Source organism: Durio zibethinus, chromosome 23, assembly GCF_047325235.1.
Source record: "Durio zibethinus cultivar Kanyao isolate XHJ-2024 chromosome 23, ASM4732523v1, whole genome shotgun sequence".
Lineage (NCBI taxonomy): Eukaryota > Viridiplantae > Streptophyta > Magnoliopsida > Malvales > Malvaceae > Durio > Durio zibethinus.
This window is the reverse complement of record NC_143184.1, coordinates 3918634-3940178: the sequence shown is the minus strand read 5'-3', so window position 1 is coordinate 3940178 and position 21545 is coordinate 3918634. Positions and strand designations below refer to the sequence as shown.

General features: G+C 33.0%; 3 protein-coding genes and 1 pseudogene across 5 annotated transcripts; all 4 read right to left on the bottom strand.

The window, feature by feature from the left end:
• Window positions 1–5036: 5036 nt before the first annotated feature.
• LOC111313393 (uncharacterized) lies at window positions 5037–5826 on the bottom strand. Its single transcript, XM_022914064.2, has one exon. The coding sequence runs from the start codon at window positions 5629–5631 to the stop codon at window positions 5203–5205; it is 429 nt and encodes a 142-aa protein (XP_022769799.2). The 5' UTR covers window positions 5632–5826; the 3' UTR covers window positions 5037–5202.
• Window positions 5827–8227: 2401 nt separating this feature from the next.
• Window positions 8228–9339, bottom strand: LOC111313392 (histone H1.1-like; annotated as a pseudogene). The gene is made up of 2 exons (XR_016332664.1): window positions 9027–9339; window positions 8228–8934 (listed from the first exon to the last, which is right to left on the bottom strand). The product of XR_016332664.1 is annotated as a histone H1.1-like (transcript).
• Window positions 9340–12795: 3456 nt separating this feature from the next.
• LOC111314093 (uncharacterized) lies at window positions 12796–15393 on the bottom strand. 2 transcript variants are annotated; one of them, XM_022915121.2, is made up of 3 exons: window positions 14804–15393; window positions 14276–14653; window positions 12796–13415 (listed from the first exon to the last, which is right to left on the bottom strand). In XM_022915121.2, exons 1-3 carry the CDS (start codon window positions 15207–15209, stop codon window positions 13054–13056), a joined length of 1146 nt encoding a protein of 381 aa, XP_022770856.2. In that variant the 5' UTR covers window positions 15210–15393; the 3' UTR covers window positions 12796–13053. The 2 variants fall into 2 exon arrangements, with proteins under 2 accessions (XP_022770856.2, XP_089608238.1); XM_089752112.1 differs by having other exon boundaries at window positions 12796–13445; window positions 14804–15347.
• Window positions 15394–15886: 493 nt separating this feature from the next.
• Window positions 15887–20452, bottom strand: LOC111314092 (importin subunit alpha-like). Its single transcript, XM_022915120.2, has 11 exons — window positions 19961–20452; window positions 19546–19642; window positions 19364–19455; window positions 19147–19278; window positions 18871–19056; window positions 18624–18787; window positions 18400–18478; window positions 17580–17708; window positions 17330–17457; window positions 16874–17248; window positions 15887–16363 (listed from the first exon to the last, which is right to left on the bottom strand). The coding sequence occupies exons 1-10, from the start codon at window positions 20183–20185 to the stop codon at window positions 16876–16878; spliced, it is 1605 nt and encodes a 534-aa protein (XP_022770855.2). The 5' UTR covers window positions 20186–20452; the 3' UTR covers window positions 15887–16363; window positions 16874–16875.
• Between the last annotated feature and the right edge of the window lie 1093 nt (window positions 20453–21545).

Sequence of the window (21545 nt, the reverse complement as noted above, 5' to 3'; positions counted from 1 at the left end):
ATCTCAGTTGAGTTTTGCTTTGCAACTTTATAAACTGACTTTATTTATGGAACACATTTTGTTCCTAAAAGCTGTTTCTAGTTGACAAAGTTTGCAGTCAGATAATGACTTGAACATTGTATCTGATTTAGAGTTGCATGTCATTTCTCCATCATCATTCACGCGCCTGTAATATAAGTACGACCACACATCTCAATTCTCACAGCTGTAATCTCTATACTCTATAACGTGTAAGCTTTAGCTATGTCATTCACATGGAAAAGAAAGCTTATTAGAGAAGGTTTATAACAACACATAACATGAATCGTCATCGTCATGCTTCCACCTGCATTTTGACTATTTTATTTTATAATTCAAATATATGATCAGTTCATAATTCTAAACTTATTTGCCTAACAAGTAAATTATGCTGTCATTAGATATAGTGTCATGTTTGATTAATTATTATTAAAATTTAAATTTAATAGTCTTAAGCATGATACAAAAATAATAAAAAATATTATTTATAATTTTATCATTTTCGTATTTACATAAATTTAATATAATAAATTTTTATATTTTATTTATATTTAAAACAAATATAACATAAATAAATAAATTATCAAATCTATTAATTAAATAAAATAACAACTTTGTTTTATAAAATTTTTCTTTTGGGGCAACTGTTCGAAACTTGGTTATTAGGTTAAGCGGCAGCCCCGAAAATGTATGAGGGGTGATAGGCGAAACCGCCTGCATACTTAAAACAGTAGAAAAATGAAATGGGGCTAGGCAAGAACAGGGAAACGAAGGCGTAACTGCAAAGACTTTTCATCCCAGTGCATTAATTTAAGTTTGGTCAACTTTATGAAACCTCAATAAATAGAGAGTTAAACTTCGAGGAAAGCAGTCGGCTCTCTAGAAACAGAGCCTGATTGACCGAGACAGAGTCAGCTTTTAACATTGCAAATTGTTTTTTTTTTTTTCCTTAGAGAAATCTAGAAATTAACGCAAAGTGTGCCTGCGGCAGTATTTCAATGGAGCGATGCCGTCAGATTTAATAGACGTTAATCGGGTTAGCCGTTGGAACTAAGCAGTCATTTTAGGTTGACTTTAGAAACAGAGCCAGCCCCTCTTTCTTTCAAACCTGAAATTTCATAGGTTGCTTTTATGTCATAGCCGTTGGGATGGTCGTACCAATGGTGGCTGGTGCCTTCTCCCGTAAGGTTTCGACTTAGTCTTCCATTTAAACAGTCGTTTTTACGTCAAAATAAAATTTAAAGCTTTTTTAAATTGTTTGAAATCATTAATAATCACTTCTAATTTTACAAAAGGGAAATTTAGATTTCATCCGACTAAAGGTCATGATCGTGAACTTAATCATACATTTCTTACACAAAAAAAAAAAGAAGAAGCTTGGTCTCTGGTTAGGGATCTAGTTTTGGACGGTTAGATATTCTTGTTTGATGGACGGAAATGAAAAAAAAAAAAAATTGGAGGTTTTCTCATAAATATATACTAATGCTAGTAACAGAGTTTGGTGTTAGATTTGGACTTGAAATTGGCAAATTTGCTGACCAAATGCTAGGAAATAGACTTCTGCGAGGCTGTTCGATTAAATATTGGTGCGAATTACATATCCAAAAGCAAGCGAACAAACAAATCATGATATATAAGCATAAAAATATTGGGTTTTTATCTTAAAAATCTGATTGTTGTTAACCTGTCTTCGTTGATATCAAACATACTCCAAATTATACTAATATTGCATTTGTTAATATAAAAATATTTATTTATATAAATGAATTCTAATGAAATTTTTTTATAAAAAAATTAAAGTTGTTAGAAATTTTAAATTTTAAAATTATTGAATGCATCTCTTAAAAAATTATATGAACAAGTTTAATTAAATTTTAAATTCAAGACTTTCACTTTGCAAAGTTGCGAAAGTTCAATGAAAAGAATGTTTAGACTTGGGGCAGGGGGGGTTGGTAAAAATATAATAATAAAGGTTTTGTGATTGAAGAATTTGTCTCTTATTTTAGGTTAAAGGAGAGATTAAAGAAACAGATTCTGTAATCAATCAAATTAACCGTGTAAATTTTCCAACAGTAAACGAAGTATGCCATTATACTCGAAACAAAGTGGGGGATAAAGGAAAAAACTTGTTGCAATGGCTAAGTGAACCAGATTGATTGACTGATCCGTTCGTGTGACACAATTATTATATTGATGGAGGGAAAAAAATGTTGTGGACTTGAGAAACATGCAAGTGATGCTATTTTTCTTGCTTGTGCTGCACTGCATGTTAGAAAAATGAGAGTTAGGGAAACGACATGGAAAGTGATTCTAAAAGCAAAGCATAGTAGACTTCCTAGTGCTTAGAAGTAAAGAGCACAACATGCTTTTAATGGAAAGCAAATAACACGATTCCTCTATATTATGTTTAACAGATATAATAACAAACTAAGTGGGTTTTGCATTTTGGCATTTTTTTTAGGCATCCGAGATTATTTTTAGGGGAGTATTTCATTTATAATTATGTAGTATAATTAATAAATCATAATTTAGAATTTTATATTGAACTCAAACCTATAAATGATAAACTTCTGACCATTTTAGAACTATAGTAAAAAAAATTATAATTCATATGCTCCCTGTTTTTACAGGCAAAGAATCCACTTTTTGGGTCTTACATTTATTTCATGATTTTGAAACTTTGGGCTTAATTCCTTATAGTAATTCGACAAGTTTTGATATTTTCCGAAGAATTTGACTCTGTTTCCTCTTGCTCCCGAAGTCAATTGAAAATTTGTCGATGAAACATGGGTTGGGCAAAGACTGAAACTTACGATCCAACAAAATTTTAAATTCGGCCTTATATTTAATGGGCTGTTAAATAATCTGGACCACAATCCCAGACTACTAGGTTGGTTTTAATTTTGGATATCCAACATAGACCTCAATGTCCTAATCTATATGAATTTGGGTTGGACTCGATCATTCTTTTTGTTTTTGGTGCTTATAATTATTCTCTTTGATAATATTAATAGTTTAAGAATTATATTTGATTCATTTTCATTGTATAAATATTATATATTATTAATGAATCAGACGATAACATTTTATTATCATAATATTTTATTAATATATAAATATCAATTTGTAAAATAAATATAAAATTTTTTTTAAAAAACTTATTTATTAATAAAATATATAAAGTTTATATATTTTATATATAAATTTTATACATTGATAGTGCATAAAACATAAACCCATATTTTAATACCAAATTTCACTCCTCAATATTCTAATAAAAGAAAGTGCAATAAGTTATAATTAATGTCAAATTTCATTAAATTCATAAGCTAAAATTTTTTGGCCAATAAACTGATAAGATAATTAATTAAGCTCTTTTATGTAGACATCGATCATAACCAAGAAACTGACGACGACCTGATTTAATTAGTTGTTTAAGGTCACGAAGGTGCCTTCGTAGCTTCATTGCATTATAAAAAGGCCACAGATATAATATATAACAGAAAATAGCAATAATTATAAAGACATGAAAGGGGTGGTCCTTCTTTATTATTATTTTTTTGTTGACTAAGATGGGTAAAAGTCAAGTGTATGAATTTTCCATGCATTTCTAGTCGTAAAAATAATTCCATTTTATCCCATGGTCAGATTCATACGTTTAAAAGAGTAGAAATATTGTCAGTATGTGTGACTTTTTTTTTGGTTTTATCCAAACATATAGCAAAAAAATGAAACGAAAGTTATTATAAAATAAAAATTGACAGTTACTTTGATAGGTTGACAGAAAATGATGTGGAATTAAAGAATCTTAGCAATCTTAAGGACTTCCAGTCTTGATGCCCTCTTAAGAAGAGAGTACGAAACTCAATTAACTATGGTACCTGACCTGAGTTGTTGCGCATTTATGTAGGGCAGATTGTCTCTAGAAGCCAGGCCCCAGGGGCAAATACATCATCCATGAGGTAACATTACATCAAAAAAATGAATTGCTTAAGACAGTCTTTGGTTGCAAGGAAGTTGAAAGATTACGGACGATTTTGATTTGATTAATATGTTAACATCATTAGACCAACGATTTTTAAGCTGAAGAATTCATTCTTTGTTTAATTTTCCTGTTTTGAATCGGATTGTTCATAACAGTTTGTAAATGATCTGTATTTTTAAAAAAATTAAATTAAATTAATCTTAATAAATGCCTATAATAGCCTGTTAATCTGATCTCATATTAGAATTTAGGGAAAGATTGTGAAATCTTAATCGTTTCTCTTTCATCAAGCTTAAAAAAAAATAAAAACAAAAAAAAACAAAAATCTCGCAGCTTAGATCAAAGGCTTGGATTTTTATGATTCATTCGTCAAGTCATTGAGTGTTGAAAACAAAACATGAAGCACATGGAATATTAATAATGCACAAAAGGCGTTCTCATCTTAAAGATGGATTAGATCCCTCAACCACTCCACCACCAAGACAAAGGTTGCCTCAAAACCTTCATTGCCCCACCATAAGGAGGTCTTCAATGGGCTTGTTGCCAATGGTCAGTGCTTTTTATAATTACTGGCATATAGCTCCAAAGCCCCACCAATCTTGAATATTTTAGCTGGGGGTTCAGTCCTAAAATAACAAAAACTTTGCCCTAAGCTATATATAAAAATTAATTGTTCCTCATGAATTAATCTTGTTATTTGTTCTTGATGGCATCATATAATAGCTAATATATTGTTTTTCCTATTCTCTGAATCAATGAATGTTGATGGCCACTACCACAATCAAACAATATTTAGTGGAGGACGAAATAGCTGAACAACTTGATCTAATTAATACGCATAGAACTTAATTAATTATGCTTAATTATACTAATTAAAAAAAATTAACAAGCATGAATGATGCTTCCCGCTATTAATTAAAACCATTTTTGGTCCCCGACAAATAGTCAGGTGCATTTAACAGCTTATTGGCTATTGCCAAACTGAACAATTTACTGGTTTTAATCACAAGAAAAGAACGACATTAAAACCCTATTGAAGAGGGAAAAAAAAAAGCAGTTTTTCAGGCTTTTCTTTGGGAATTGATTCTTCTCTAATTTCCATGATCCAAATCCTTTCACCACAAGTTTGTGGCGAAAATAATCGGATGTGTGAAATTAAATAAACCCACTCTTAACACTTTTTTTTTTTTTCTGTTTTTTCAGCGATGACAAATAATTGCAGAGCTAAGCTTATCTGCCTCCCAAGGCACCAGCTGACCTTGCGCCATCACCAAGGATTTGTAGATCTCAACGATCATTTTCTCGTCATACTCTTTCAGCGGACGCTTCCCAAAGGTAGCAATCCCATTATCATCTATGGCTCCTCCGTAGCCACTACTAACCACCCTGGAGTTGCCTAACCTCAGCATCATTTTCACGTAGGCATCACGTAGCCAAACAAAGAACTTCTTGGGTGAAGGTATTCTCAGCTTTGCCTTGACCCTGATCCTCCAGAACCTCCTCCGCCGAGAGGAACCAAGCTCCACCCTGCTCCGCCGTTCCCGTCCCGAACCATTTAGCTTGACGTAGCCTCTCCTCTTCCAGTACCTTCTCAAACCCTTGTACATGGTCGCAGAAACACCTTCCATCACTGTTTCTTCCTAAATGATGACCCTTTCTTAATTTCTTCTCCGGTTCCTTTCTTGAGAAAGAAAAATGGAGAGAGAAAAAGAGGTAACTTTGCGGGTGGGAGACTGACGAGTGTGATATAAATTTCGTACAAGTGCGACGATATACAATATATATCATTTATAATAGTTTATATATATTATATATGTACTATTATAAATGATAGTGCTAATATAGCGGCAATATTTAAAGAGGAGAAATATGTAGATGGAGAGGTCTAGCCTTATTTCACGCGGTCCATATCCATATCCAATGTGTTTGCCATATTATAGCCGTCCATCCTTACTGCTTCTAATGGAAGTCATCAATCTGATTCCTCATTCCTCTCATCAAATTATAATATACAATTCCTTTTCAATTAACTTTGTAATTTGGAATTTAATTAACTGACTCATCTTCTTTTAGATGAGGATTATAATAAAAAATCTTAACAAAATAGCAACAAAATAAAAATTATTAAGGAATGCATTAAATTGAATTGAAATTCCTTTTACTTGTCAGCAAAAGGGACATATATTCAAATGTCAGGTAGTTTAATTAATAAAGAACTTTTTAATGATCATAGTTTGGTGATAATCTCCTAATTTCAAAAACTAATTTTACAAATGAGTTTAAGAATGAAGGTGTAAAAGATCAAAAAAAAAAAAGGAAATAACTATTACTTTCTATCCACTGTTATTTAAGGTAATGCGTTTTTCTTTTAAAAATTAAAAATATAAAGTTAATTTTTTAGTAAACTCTAAATTTTAAATATTATAAGCTTTTTAGTAAAAAAAAAAAAAAAGGTTAATTTTGAATCAAATTTATCACCGATTGAGCAAGGTATTAATTTTTTTAGAAGGGAGGAAGGGATAGTGAATTTTATTTTCCCGGTGAATTCAATATTTCTTCGTCAAGTAAAAAAAAAAAAAAAAAGGGGTGGAGTCAAGAATCTTAAGTCCAAAGTCAACAAAAAGAAGAATAAGCGTGAAATGATGAGTCGGTAGTGGGAGTGGGACATTAATAACGCAAGGGGAACGAAGGATTTGCTTTACAAATTCTAGGTTTGAAGCTGGGACATGTGCTTTCGAGATGATTACTACTGTTTGCCTTTGAGTGGAAGAAAAAGGTTGGAAATTGGAATGGATGTATCATGTATGTGTGGAATCCCATGACCTAGTGGGGTACTTCTGTTTTCATCACAAGTCATAAATTTTGACCCTTAAGAAAATAAACTTTGTAATTTATGTGGATAAGGGATAACCAACTATCGTATCTTCTTTTTTTTTTTTTTTATCATTAATAATAAATGAAAAGTCTTATTTTTAGAGAAATAGAAAATCTTCTTTTTCTTTTTCAGAAAGGCAGTGGTAGGTGATAACAGCTTTTATTATGGACTGGATTCTATCTCAGAAACTTATGAAAAGGCAACAGCTTTTGCTACCAAACAGGAACAACTAGATCAAAATTAGGTCGATTCAATGTGACGTAGAGTTGGAGATATCTAAATTTAGCAATTTGACAGAAGAGTATTAACCTAAGTAATTTTCTTTGTAAAGCTTCTTTTCTGGGGACAAATTTTCTAAACCTGATATCCCTATTTGAAAAGCTCAATTATTGGTCAGTGCATCTCCTACATTTGACAAGACGATTTATGATTCTATATCATTCTTTATTATCATTATTATTATTTAATTTCTTTCGGAATTTTACTACCATAAGATAAAGAAAAATGATGTACTTGCGCAAGATCATGAAAGAAATATTAAATGAAAGCACATGGATCATGGGGCGATGACCTGATCTAGTTACGCGAAAGGTTAACTTCAAGCAATGACTGAAGCAAGTCATCGTTTAAGTTCTAAATTTCAATAATGTGGTTAACAGCATGAACATGTTGATGTATCTCTGGGACTGCCAGATTCTCGTATGGGATAAGGAACGAGTCTCATCTCATCATTGATAGCTGAACATCACTGTTGGTTTTTATTAATAGAAACTAAAATCGTATAGAATTATAATAAGAAGTGTAACAATTAGGACTACTAATTTGATTATTCTTCGAGCATGAATTGAGAATTAATTTAAAAACACTTGCTGTAACAATGTTCTTTGCAAATTCCAAACAAGAAAGTATGGCAGTAATTAACAAATAATGCCCCGAGGAGATTATTAAAAGCAACAGTCTTCATATTCAAAGGATAAAATTTATATGAAAATTTATAGATAGAGTTTTATGAATTTTTTATTAAAAATAAATAAATAAAAATTTTAATAAACAATATGAATTGATAAATTGATAAAATTTAATGTAAAGATTAATAATTTATAAAATTATTAAAAATATTATTTATAATTTAAATTTAATTGATTCAATGATAAAAATTTTATTAAAATTTTTACTAAAAATATCTATATAATAAATATATCAAAATTTGTTAATTTTTTTATAAAAATTTTGTACATTTAACTTATACAATGAGATATTTCAATCTATCATTTTAATTTTTATTTACTTATTTTTAATAAAAAATTTCATAAACTTCAAACTTCATGTAAGTTTTTCCCATATTCAAATTGCATTCAAAAGGATCAACTGTTGTAAATTGATAGAATCACAAAATATCCTGAATAGCTTTAAGAGCAGCATCTACTTAAACTGTTTTTTAAGAGCACAAGCAAATTAAATTTCCATCTGAGGACCATATGCGACATAAATATATGCATAACTACCATATCTACATACAACAAAAAGCAACCTAACATCATGATTATCCTTTGGCAACAATCCCTCACTTCCTAGTCTTCTTTGCAACCCTCGCGTTACTCCCAGACTTCAAATTCTTCCTCTTTCTATCCCTCTGGGGACTTAACCTGACTCAAACGCTTCACTTTCGAGCCAGAGACGGGTTCTTCACTTCCTTTCTAGCTTTCTTGAAAGCCTCTGGGATCTTAACCTGACTCAGCCTCTTGGTCTTGACGCTTTTCTCAGTCACCTTCTTTGCAACCTTTCCTTTGAGTGTTGAGGAATTTTGCTTAGCAGTGCCTTTCTTTTTCTGGGTCTCTTTGATCGCCAGCTTCAGCTTTTCAGTTGAAGAAATCTTGTAGGAATTCTTAAGTTTCACAAGCTTCTCGGATTTCACGAACTTCTTCAACTGAACCGATAGCAGTTTTTTGAAATTTGAGGGTAGCATTTTGTTGTATTTGTCCTCAATGAACTTGGCTATCGCTGTCTGGGTGGAACCTGTCCGGTCCTTCAGGGTCGATATTGCTTCAAAAATCATCTGCAATTATAAAACACAGTTAAAACCAAAAAAGAAAGAAAGAAAAAGGACTTGAAAGTTTGATGAGTTTAAAGAAGAGGGAAACAGGGGACCTCAAGGAGAGAAGAAGGGGGAGAATTGGAGGTTTTGGCCTTCTTTGTAGAAGAAACGGTTGCTTTTGCCATTATTTTAGTGTGTTTCAGTTTCAGACTTTTTGAGAGAAGAAAAACAGAGCAGGACGAGGAGATGTAATGGTAGCTTGATTCAAGTTTCTAATAAAAGTTTTAATTTCAAAATTGTTTGTTATTCCCTTTTTTCTATTGGGCAATTTTATCATCATCTAAACGCATGATTATCAGTCGTGGCCTCGTGGGGCTTGACCTGATAATGACACGAAAGGTTGGAATACGTTTTTCTTGGTTATATGTAAAGGAAAATTGACCTACTGATTGTATCATTTGACTAAGTTTCCGTTTAGATATCTCGAGTGTGGTACAATCAAATTTATCACATTATCAATTGATTTTAAGTATTAATTTCAATAAAATTAAATTAACATAAATTTTTATTAAAATTTTTTAAATTATAATTACAATAATTTTTTTAATTATAATTATAATAATATTTATTATTATTTTTAATTTTATAATAATCATATCGTTCATCTAAATAGAATCTAAAATTAGATATATATATATATATATATAGAAAGTCCCCATCACCAATATGATTTATGATTTATCGCACAAAATCAAAGTCACCTGAATTTCCATGATACTTAGTATTATAAATTCCATTATTTGAGTGTATTAATTGTTCGGTTAAAAGAGAAATTAACGTAAATTGATAGACTAATTTAATATTAGTAGCAACATATTCTTAAACGGTATCACATTGTTCTTACAATTCACATATGCACGTGCAATTGCAGTTTCTTTTAACCTCAGTCAATCAATCAATGCCTTCCATTAATACCATTTATTTATTATATGATCAAAACAAAATCTGTTGTTAATTAATTCCTAGGTCCCCTGAATCTCACTATTTTCCACCTTGTTCATACCCACTTCACACCGCCAAAAACGAACCATTAAAGCAGAGGCGAGCCCGTTCACTTTCAAAATAAATCAGGTCATGCCATGCAAAGAATTGCAAAGCTTTTCCCATTTGTTAATGAATTGTTGGGAGACTAGCTAGGTAATATGCAAAGTGGACGTTGCATGCATGGCCAATTGACGTTGGATATGCCATGATTTGATTTTTGACATGGAAAACTACAGATCCATTTATTTTTGCAGCATCCAGCTTAGCTGATTATTAAACTGCATCCCGGTACATTCATTATCGATGAATATCCTAAACCATGTGGAAAATTTTTTTTGAAAGAAAGTCAGAATTTAGCACATTTAAAAAAAAAAAAAAACTTGGCGTATATCGTAGAGGCACTAGGCAAAGATGGGAAGGGAACATTGGAAAGGAAGGCAAGAATGACAGAGAAATAAGCAAATATAATCTGAATAAAATAGTTCATCCTTTGTAGACACCTTCAGAACTGTTGATTTTACATCTGAAGCAATGACAATGAGGGGTTTTTGGGTTTTTTTCTTTCTTTTTTCCTCTTTTAAAGTGACATAAGAGAACCATGATTTTGATCATCTTTTTATTCGTTCTAACTAGTCCTAAGCATACACTAACCGCAAGATAGAGCTTGTTCTTCCTCTCTCAGCTTGCTCTCCCATTCCTGCTTCCCCACTATACGATGCAGCCCCATATCTCTTCCTAGGCTCTTAATACCTCTTCGACTAACATCAATTCAAGTTTTACTTTTACTCTTTTCTGTTCTACAATCTCTGTTCAAACCAAGAATAGCCCTTTTTCTTCTTTCTGTATCCGATTCCACGTGCATTGCAAAGAGACTGCAAGTAATGAAGCAACAAAATCCAAAATCAGTCACACCAAATACTGTTAAACATTACTGCTACCAAAAGATCATGAAATGTACACATTTGGAGTATAATGAAGAATGTTACCCGGGGGCCAGCTGGACCACCTCACCAAAGAGTATAGGTATAAAATTTTATATTAAATATTAATTTAATAACATTTTAATATTCGTTCATTATTATAATTTAATTTAATGACAAAATTAGAATTAATTAAATATATAACGATAAAATTGTTTATAAATATTATTCTCGATTTTTAATGGACAAAAAATTACAATTTTTAGGGAAGAGTAAAAAATTACTATTTTTTATTTTTAAAGAATTGATATTCTATGAAATAGCTATTCTTTGTTAGAAAACAAACTAAACAATAAAATAGAAGAACCATAAAAAAAAGAAAATGAAAAGAATAAAATTGGCAATCCTACCAACCAAACATGATAGAGTTTAGAGCACCTAAGTGGGTAACAGGCTAAGTGGTAAACTGGTAATAGTGTGGTGCCCCCTTTTTTATTGCTGTTCGGCTGGGGAAAACAAAATTTATGCAAAGAGTCAAGCGGGCACCGCTGCACCACACTCCAAACAAAAACAAAAGTAAAAAAAAGAACAAAATGCCAGGATTCAGCATTTTGTTTTTTTGTTTTGTTTCTTTTTTTTTTTTTTTTTTGAGAATATATGACAGCATTATTTATAGCATAGTGCCATTGAGAGGCTGGAAACACTCCAAAAAACAAACCTTCCCCTTCTTTGCGAGCGGCTATGGCAAGGCCAGCTTGTATATTTGTCGTTATGGTTTTTGGTTTTTTATCCTTGGGGCCTTTTGTCTCGGTTGCATACCAAAAGAGTGAGCAAGAATTATGCACTCCCAAAATTAACCAAATGGTGAATATAAATGAAGGTGAATCCGGTGATGATAGGCAGGATACTAGAAAGAGCGCGGTATTTGGTGGTTGAAAGGGCTTGATAATTTTTTTTCCTTCTTAGAAGTTTTTAATAGACAATTAGGGATATTTTATTATTTTGTACTTACTTGATATGTCAAATTAATTTAATATGCTAAATATTACATTAGTTTCGCACTGTCTTTATTATCCCTTGATAATTTTTTGTTGTTCACTTATAAATACGAAGATTCATGTATCACTAAAGTTGATTTCAAAATCATTTTCTCCTTCCTATTTCTTTCTTAATTTTATTCTATTTGACTTGCGCATTAAAATGCAAACACACTTTACTTTTATTTCTCACCGTCATTCTCTTTTTTTTTTTTTTCATAAACATCTTGAGATTGAAACTCAATACAAACAGACTAGAATTATGATAAGTTCAAATTTTGTTTGGAAATAAGTTAATTCAAAGACAACTAAGGTCCCAAACTCCCAAATGAAATATAAAACCCCGCCAATATATTTTGGTTCATATGAACAGACAGCCACCCGTTAGTTTGAACCCTTTAAGCCATCTCTTTTACTTGTAAATAAAAGTGTAGTGAGTGTGGCTCAAAAACCTTTTAAAAGATACAAAATGAAACTACCCACAAATAGATTTAAGAAAGGGTGGAATGTATGTAATTGTTGCTATGCTTCCCACTAATAATTCCCCAATAATTAATCTGTTTTGTTTACAATTTTTTTTTTTACTTTTTGCGTTTCGGTTCCAACGAATCCAGTACCAAAATCCCTAGATCATTTGAGCCAGGAGTTCAAGGAGTGTAAAAAATCATTGTCACTGCTTCAGATCCTATACGAATCTTATTAGAACTTCTACCCTCGTGCTAATCTGCTGGTATTGATCCAAATATAAACTTCCTAAAACCTAATTATGTTTTCTTTGCATCAAATTTTGTCGTAACATCAATCACAAGATATTCTGTAAATATAAAATCCATACCCTTATTAAGGGCAGCTACCTGATGCATTTATGCAACACCAGAAAATTCAAAACGAAATTATGCTAGAAAACCTTGGTATTCTTCGTTATGGTGAGAAATTAATACATCAGTGGGTAAAACCAGATGACGAATTAGAAATTTTAACTAAGAGTCTAAACTTGGTCTGGCATTTCAAGTCAGTAAGTTAACCTATCTCAAGATCAGTCTCCTAAACTGAACTACTAAATAAAAAAGACATTTTCCTAGTGATGATACACTGCTTTTTACAAAATAAATCCTTGGTTAGGTTGGTCATCTCTTGAATCACATCCTCGGTTTCTGTTTCTGTCCAAGTTTGGAAAAAACATCAGCTAGGAAAGCGAAGCAAAAGCCAATGAAACGCAGAAGCCACAATAATATCAACAATGCCCAGTCCTGGAATTTTTTCTTTGGAAAGTGGCCTCTATCTGAGATAAGCAGTGCCCTGTATACAGCTTCAGTCAAGGCATAGGCTGACACTGGATCCGATTCTTCTACTAGAAACCCATACTCTGTGAGGCATACTATGTCATAAACTCCATTCGTCCCTGATATGTCCAGACATTCGCATATCTTCAGCCTGCCATCTATCCTCTCCTCAGTGGATAACAAGTCACCATGTGTCAAGATCAAGAAAGGGTTTTCATCTGCAGCCACAGACGATGAAGAATGTAGACCTGATTAGGATTTAGGCATATATTTCACATTATTGCATTGGTTTTGTTGTCACTATGAAGTAGTTTAAAATCAAACCACGTAGCAGAGAACTTTAACAAGAAATTAGAGTAGTCATACAAGTAAAGCCATAATAGTAATTAGCATCAGAATAAGAGAAATTCCTCGAAAGTGAGACTTAGTGTTAGGTGCTTCACAGATTACTGATGGTACTGCAAGGCAGGAAACCAAGGTCTTTCTTAAGAAAATATGATTGAAGGATTGTGACAGTTCTAGATGTAGAGTTCAGGAGACTAGAGAGTATAGCTTTTTGAAGAGGTCAATCACACTTGAGTTTAGAAATCATATGTACAAAAGCTTTTTGTTATTCTAAATTTTGCCAGTTTGAATTTTAAGGCCAAAATCATCATCTGCAGGCTCCTGATATTTCCAAACGTGTATAAAAGCACTTGTGACAGGTAAGAATTGACTGAAAAGAATATGCCTCGCTTCTGATAGTAACTAAGGTGAAGGTGTAAAGGTCAATTTTCATTACAGGGACCTATAAACACAAGGGACATTTGACAAAAACATCTGAAACCTTGACTATGAAATGTGAAACATATGTTTCAAGGATCTAAATGGAAACTTCTGTAAGAGACACTTGAATGAGCAAAAAAATGGGCCAATCCAGTCTTCTTGGCTTTGTGTAATAGAGGGATGGTTTTGTGCAGTTCCAATTTTGTGTTCCAACTCCTTATCATTATTCATGGTATGTACCATTATTATTACAATTGCAGAAATTAAAGACAGTAACAGGAGAAACAGGTCATGATTCAGAGAGAAAACTTACTGCTTTTTCGCAAAGTAGGGGAGCAGAAGAGCTGTCTGGTAGCCTCCAACGGCTTAAAATCGCCTGCTTTTAAAGCTTTGTAAATATCTGCCATGTTAGCTACGACCATCACGCAATTCACTCTTCTCTGCACAAATTTTGAAGATGATCTCATAACAACATTCTCCACATCATCTGTCATTATTGTGCAGTCACTATATCTCAAGCATAGCTCATTATGATGAATCCCCTCACTTATCCATCTTGACAATTCCTCCAATGCCTCTCTTGGTCTACCATAATCAAACCCTCTTGAATCGTAAACACAGAAACCACTTTGCATTGATCTCAGGACGTTGTGTTCTTCCATGTACATGGTGGTGTAATTGGAACAACTTCCTACAGGTACATGAGAAAACTTCAAATTGTAAAATCCTTTTTCGCCTCAATTTCTTCTCTAAATATACTTTGAAGCCTTTGAAACCTTTTTACGACAAATGCGAATTATCAATTCTAAATAAAAAGTATAAATTATACAAATGGTCTTACCTGATGATGTTTGAGCAAAGGGTATTAGGCCAGACCGACCAAGAATACTGTACATAAGATTGATAAGCGAGCTCTTGCCTGAACCAGAGAAACCCACCAAGAGTATTGTGTTCACTGGGGGAATATCCATATCTTCCTTCTTGATCCCTCCAGTTGGTACCCAGAAATCACCTGAACGATACCCAAGAAGCTTGCGACGAAGTTCGTTTAGTCCATCAGGCGCAATTAAAGCCAATCTCTCCAGTTCTCTAAGCAGTCTGAGCCTTGGCGTTAGAATGGAAACGTCAGGAAAGTCCTGCTTGAGCTTAGCACATTCATCGAATTTCGCAGCTGTTCTCCACCAACAATATGCCAATCTACATGATTCACAGTCGTCTTCATCAACACAAGATACTTGGCTTTTCATCTCTTTTTAGATGACGTTCGTCAGTTCGAAGCAAACAACGATGGCCAACCTATACAGATGATTTTTGAATCTGTGACTGAAGAGTTTAAATCTAATGCTATAGTCGCATTGTTGCGAATAAGGTTTAAGGTGATAAAGAGACAAATGTCAAAAACAGTATTTCAAAGCCCGTCCAAACATGTACAAGTCATCTTCACGGTATATGTCTCGGTCTGGATTCGAAGCCAACTTCCGGGCTCCTTCCTGTTTAGATGATAGTTCATTTTCGGGTACTGCCAACCTCCATGATTTTACAGAATTACCCTCATCCCAAAATTCTCATTATTGCTTTGCCCAAAAACAAATATTCATACTAGCTATGACATGGGTAATTTTGGTCACACTGAATTACGAGATGCCAAAGGCCCTACCACCTTGATTTTAATTAAATCATTTTTAGATGAGTTGGTTCGGCGTCATAATTAATAACTAATAACTAATTTTAGCCGCATGGAAGGGCAAAGGCATTGCAAACAGCATTTGGAATTAAAAAAATCCCCGATTAGGGACCGCACTTTCCGAGAACGGCCTAACACGAAGGGAAACTAATTAAAGTACGCTTTTAAAGGCATGCCTTTTTCTTTGTACTTGTAAATCTTAAATAAAGTACACTTTTAAACTAATTAAACTAATTATAGTTGGGGTACAATCAATCAAATTCTATTTAGAAAGACCGGACAGGTTTTTGACAATGATACATTACCAGAAAAATAAAATTTTCCTTCCCAAAACTGATATTGATGCGTCTTTCGGATCAGAAAGACCAACCACCACTAAAATCAAATATAAAAAAGAGAGAGAGAAAAAAAAAAAGACATTTAATAAAGGATCCAATCCTTTTCATATAAGCAGAAGCATAAGTTGGGACTGATATGGAGTTGTATGTCTCACCCTTGCAATCTGAGAATTAGGCCGCTGTAAAAGAATTAACTACCGCATGGAAAGAAAGTGTCTGTATGGCTTCCAGACTCTTCAAACGTTTTTACCATCGTATCATACACCGTCTTTATTGAGATGACTTAAGAACATACTTTGGTATCATTTCAACCATACGTGAATTCCGAAAAACACCATGAAAACACCGACATTTTAGCTTTCGTTCTACACCAAGTGTCCTGCAAATTCCAAAACATGTTACGGCATCTAACCAAGACAAGAAACATACGTATTGTCATATTACAAGTTTACAACTTCTAAGCAATTAGGCCCAGCAACAGCATAACTGAATTGCTTTACAAATTATGGGCCACAAGCAGCATGTGACATACTCCAGACCCAAAGAACAGAATAATGCAATCTAGGCTTGATAAAAAGGAAAGCTAATTTTTGCTGACCTTTATTCAATTATTATAACAGTCATCAGGGGACTCAGATCAGACCACAGTGTTTCTTATAAAGCATGGTATTCACTCATAAATATGGCCTATCCAAACATTTATTGCATATGAATACACAATATATTCTTATCAAGGTAAACAGTGAAGGATGAGAGAGAGAGAGCAACTCAGGCCTAAGTGAACTTGCTTAAGTATAGAGCAAGTGGTATTGAAATTAACAGATAGGTTTTCCTAACAGACTCAGTCACCTTCCTTGGAAAAGGTAATTGGACATATTTAAATGCATACCTTCAACTGAAATTGAATCCACCAGAAGGAACAGGAAGTTGATTGCCTCCAAATTGGAACCCAGATTGTGAAGCATCACCAGGGGGTAATGGCTCATCCTCATCTTCCACCCAATAGGTTTCAAGAATCTTCACTGCCTTCTCATAGATTTCATTGTTGTCATGACTTTGGAGGTTTTCAATCTTTTCCAACCCCTCAGCGTCATCAATTAACTGGGCATAGAGATTGACTTCTCCGGTGTGACCCAAATTTTTCTCAGCTTCACCAACCTTCAGGATGTTTTCAAGACCTTCTAAACAAACCGTGACAATTCTTGGGTCAGGACAGTTTAGCAGATCACACAATGGCTTAATGCAACCTTGGCTCACCAGAAACCTGGAAAACAAAAAAGAAATTAATTATTTATGGAAAATTGTATCAAGAGCCAAGAGAATGATTATAGCAAAGAAAATATACTTTATTTGTTCATGGGTGCCACCAGAGGTAGCATTTGAAATTGCCCACGCAGCTTCTTTCTTGATCTCAAACTCAGCATTTTGAAGTAGATGAACTAGAGGTACAATAATGCCAGCCTCAATAACAGCCTGCAAAAGAAGTTCAAAATTCATGCTCAACCGAAATTCATTCAAACTGGAAAAAAATGCCATGATTGAAAACTTAAACATACCATCAACTATAGGTTTGTTATACTATATAAACTGGATACCTGTATCTGATCTACATTTCCAGCAGTGATGTTTGAGATGGTCCAGCAAGCTTCCTTCTTGATACTCTTTTTATAGTTATTTGTCAGCAGGTTCAGGAGGCACGGAAGAGCTTGGTGGTTTATAATACACTGAAAGGGGAAATAACATGAAGCATCAGAGCACTGAAGCAAGAGGCAAGCAAAAGCAGTGACGTTAACACAGACATTGCTGTCCACAGAAAAACACAAGACATTATCAACTCATAATCCTAATAATCAACAATTCTGTCTGATCCAAATGTAAATAAACAACTAGAATTCATCTCACAGTATGTCAATTAAACATGACCAAGAATACATTAAGCACATGTCAATCAAGAAGCCAAAAACAAAATATGCTTGAATCATGTGAGATGTACAATTTATTTCACGGTCTAGAATCATTAGTTCATTACATACATCAAAATCTTCTCATTTCTAGATCCTTCTAGAAGGAAGATATTTGAAGTTTAATGTATTCATTAGAAATTTTCTATATGCATGTCAAATGTCATTATAAACATGTAAAAGGTTGCTAGTTTTCAGAATAAAACCCAATAGTCAATTTTCATTAAAAAATGCTCAGTTTTAAGTCTTCATCAGACAAACATTCATAGACATAACCAAATGAGATGAACATTTCTGAAGAAACAACACTCACATCAGAGTTGCAAAGGTGTAGATATAAATGCAATTAACTAGCTAGACCAAGAACAAGGACAAGTTACAAATCATATTTCAAGAGAAAGAAATTGAAATAACAGTATAGAAAGTAACAAAATTTCCATGAAATAATCCATACCTGGGTCTGCATATCATCCCCTGTAACAATATTTCCAACTGTGCGAAGAGCAGGGATAAGGACAGTTGGGGATGGATGACTAACAACAAGGGGGAAATTTAAGTGAGAAAATATTAAAAACATCCAGACTTCACAAGCAACTTCTAGAAGAGATATAAATGAGTAAAACAAATACATCAAATAAAAAATCAGTTTGAAAAAGGGAAAGAAATTCAAGCACTTACAGCAAGAGCTCAACAAGTCGGGGGCAGACACCAGCCTCAATAACAGCTTGGATTTTGTCATTAGTACCATCTGAGAGATATGACAAGGCCCAGCATGCATCTGTAAGGACTTCCTCATCATTTGAATGGATAAGACGCTCAAGAGCTGGCAGAGCAGGCTTTGTCTGATTATTAAATTTCAAAAGCACCACATATTAGCAAAAGAGTAATAATGACTCCAACAATTCATATCACAAAAAAGTCCAACCTGCTCAAATGAAGGCTGTGGCTTGCCCCTGCAAAAGTTTGACAGAGTCCAGGTAGCATTTCGCAACATAGAGAGCTTTGCATGCTCATTGAATTGTGCCAACAGTGGCAACAAGGCCCCATGGCTAAGGACCAGATCACGGCATTTAGGAGAGTCTCCAGCAACATTTCCTAACGCCCAAACAGCCTATAATTTCAAAAGAATGATGATCCATATGAGAATTGCAAACATACTGTATTCATGAACAGAAGATCACTTGCAGTCTGCAATATTTACCTGTTCGCGTACATCATCAGTTGGAGAACTTAGGAGTTTAACAAATATAGGGACAGCTCCATGATCAATTACGACCCTGGTGTTTTCTGATGTCCCTGAAGCAATATTTGTAAGAGCCCAAGCTGCCTCAAACTACAAGCCAAAAGAGTAAACAAAAACAGTTAAAAAGATGAAACAATCAAACAATATGAAAGAGATTGAGCAAAATCCTAATAACCTGAAGCTGTGGGAAGTCATCCCTTGTAAGGAACTCAACAAAGCGAGGAACAACACCTGATTGTACAACTTCATTGATTGGAGGACTTCGTTCTGCAGGTAAAATAAGAGTAATAATAACATCAAATTTGCAGAACTAAAAATAAATTGTAGCAAGAAAAAACAACAAAATAATTTATCAACCAATTGATAGCAGCTTTCGGAATTGAGTTGTTGCCTCAAGCTGCGCATTCTTGTCATCTGACCAAACGCCCGCAACCATGGCCGGCAGACTTTCTAACTGTAATTAGATTATAAAAACACATCAAAATCGTGTTAAATTCAATAGTAATTAGATAGATAATCTTATCCTTTTCTTTATTGACACTTACTAAAATCAACAAGTTAAAAAAATATTTCACTTCATTTAATTAATACAGTTTGAGCTACCTCCTAATCAGCAATTTATAACACCATTAACTCTATTTAAAATATACTAACCAATCGAAATAAGGCAACCGCAAATCAGTTCAATATAGAAATTCATGTACGACAACAAGTTAACTCTAGATATCATTCACGATCCGACGGATCGAATCGATTAATCATTGGAATATACCTTTTTCTCAGAACCGGCGGTGGAAGAGAGAAGCTGCTGTTGCTGCGGTTGTTGTTGTTGAGCGAGAAGTCCTTCGCGGCGTTTTTTAAGAAGGTTTTCTTCTCTCTTGTTCTTTCGGATCTCGACCATGTTGTCTTCTCTCCTCCGCCGACCTTCCTCCGCATCAACCGCCACCTTGTATCTGTTCCTTCGAACCTCGGTCCTCTCGCTCGGTCTTAGTGACATCTTCGCTTTTTTCCCTTCAATCCGATTGAATCGCCAATTAATTTGCAGGTGAAATACGATGTACGATTTTGGGAATAGTCGATCGGTTGCTTGGGAAAATGATAGGGGAGAAAGAGTGTCGCGGTATTTGGAAGAGTGAAAGAAAGAGGAAAAAGGAAAGAGAAGAGGAGGGCTTTTAGAGGGTTAATCGAATGGATCGGGAGAGGAGGGGCGGAGGGTGAGGAAAGTGGTATTGTTTATAGAGGATTCTTTTCTCCTTTTTTTTTGGGTGGTTAATTTCCTTTTTGAAATTATTTATTATTTTTCGTGGTGGAATTTGGGCTTTGATGTGGAGTTAATAACAATGATGCCACTCATTTTGAATTTGAAAAATTGGAAACCCTATCGTACCTATGCCGTTATGGAATCCAGCTCACGGGGTGGATTAAATATTTTCTTTAAGGAAAAAATAAAAAAAATAAAGGAAAAGGAAAAATGGGATATGATAAAAAGGGCACGTAATAATTGAGACTTTTCTCAAATCCATCTAATATCTATGGATTTTTTTAAATTTTGAAAAAGAAAATTTTCTAAATTCAGTATTACAGATCATAAAATCTTATTTTAAAAATTTAAAATTTAAATGGTTATCAGATTATGAAATCGAAAATAAAAAATTTCTAAATGCATTTTAATTTGATAAAAAAATATTTTGTACACATATATTTACAGTTTATTATATTGTGTCTTTTTCTTTTGTAAGCAAACATGAATAGTTCTAATGTTGCTCTGTTTCACGTGATTTTGATCATGGCATTCAAATTTTTTACAATTACTAAAATTTTTCATAAATTTACTCATATTAATTGACTTATCAGCATCTTCTTTTTTTCTAATAAGCTTTATAAATTTTTGGAAATAGTTAAATGAAGTTTTTTTTTATGAAATTCGAAAAATATTTTACAAAAAATTATTAAAATAAAAATTAAAAATAAAAGTTGATAGATTAAAAATTTTTATTACATAATCAAGTGTGTAAAATTTAATAAAATTTAATAAATTTTGACATATTTTTTAGATAATATTTTTAGTAAAAATTTAATATAATTTTTATCATTAAATAAATACTGATTAACTTTAAATTATAAATTATATATATATTAGTAAAAATTTTATCACCTCACCTCCTGTGCATAATATATATATAAATTTATTGATCTTTTATTAAATTTTATTATTTTATCAATTTAAATCTTTTATTAAATTTTTAATTAAATTATTTATATTTAAAAAATTTCACGAATTTTATAAAAAAAAACCTTTATCGAAGTTTTATTTGAAAATTTAATAGTTAGTTAGTTAGTTAAATATATCACATATA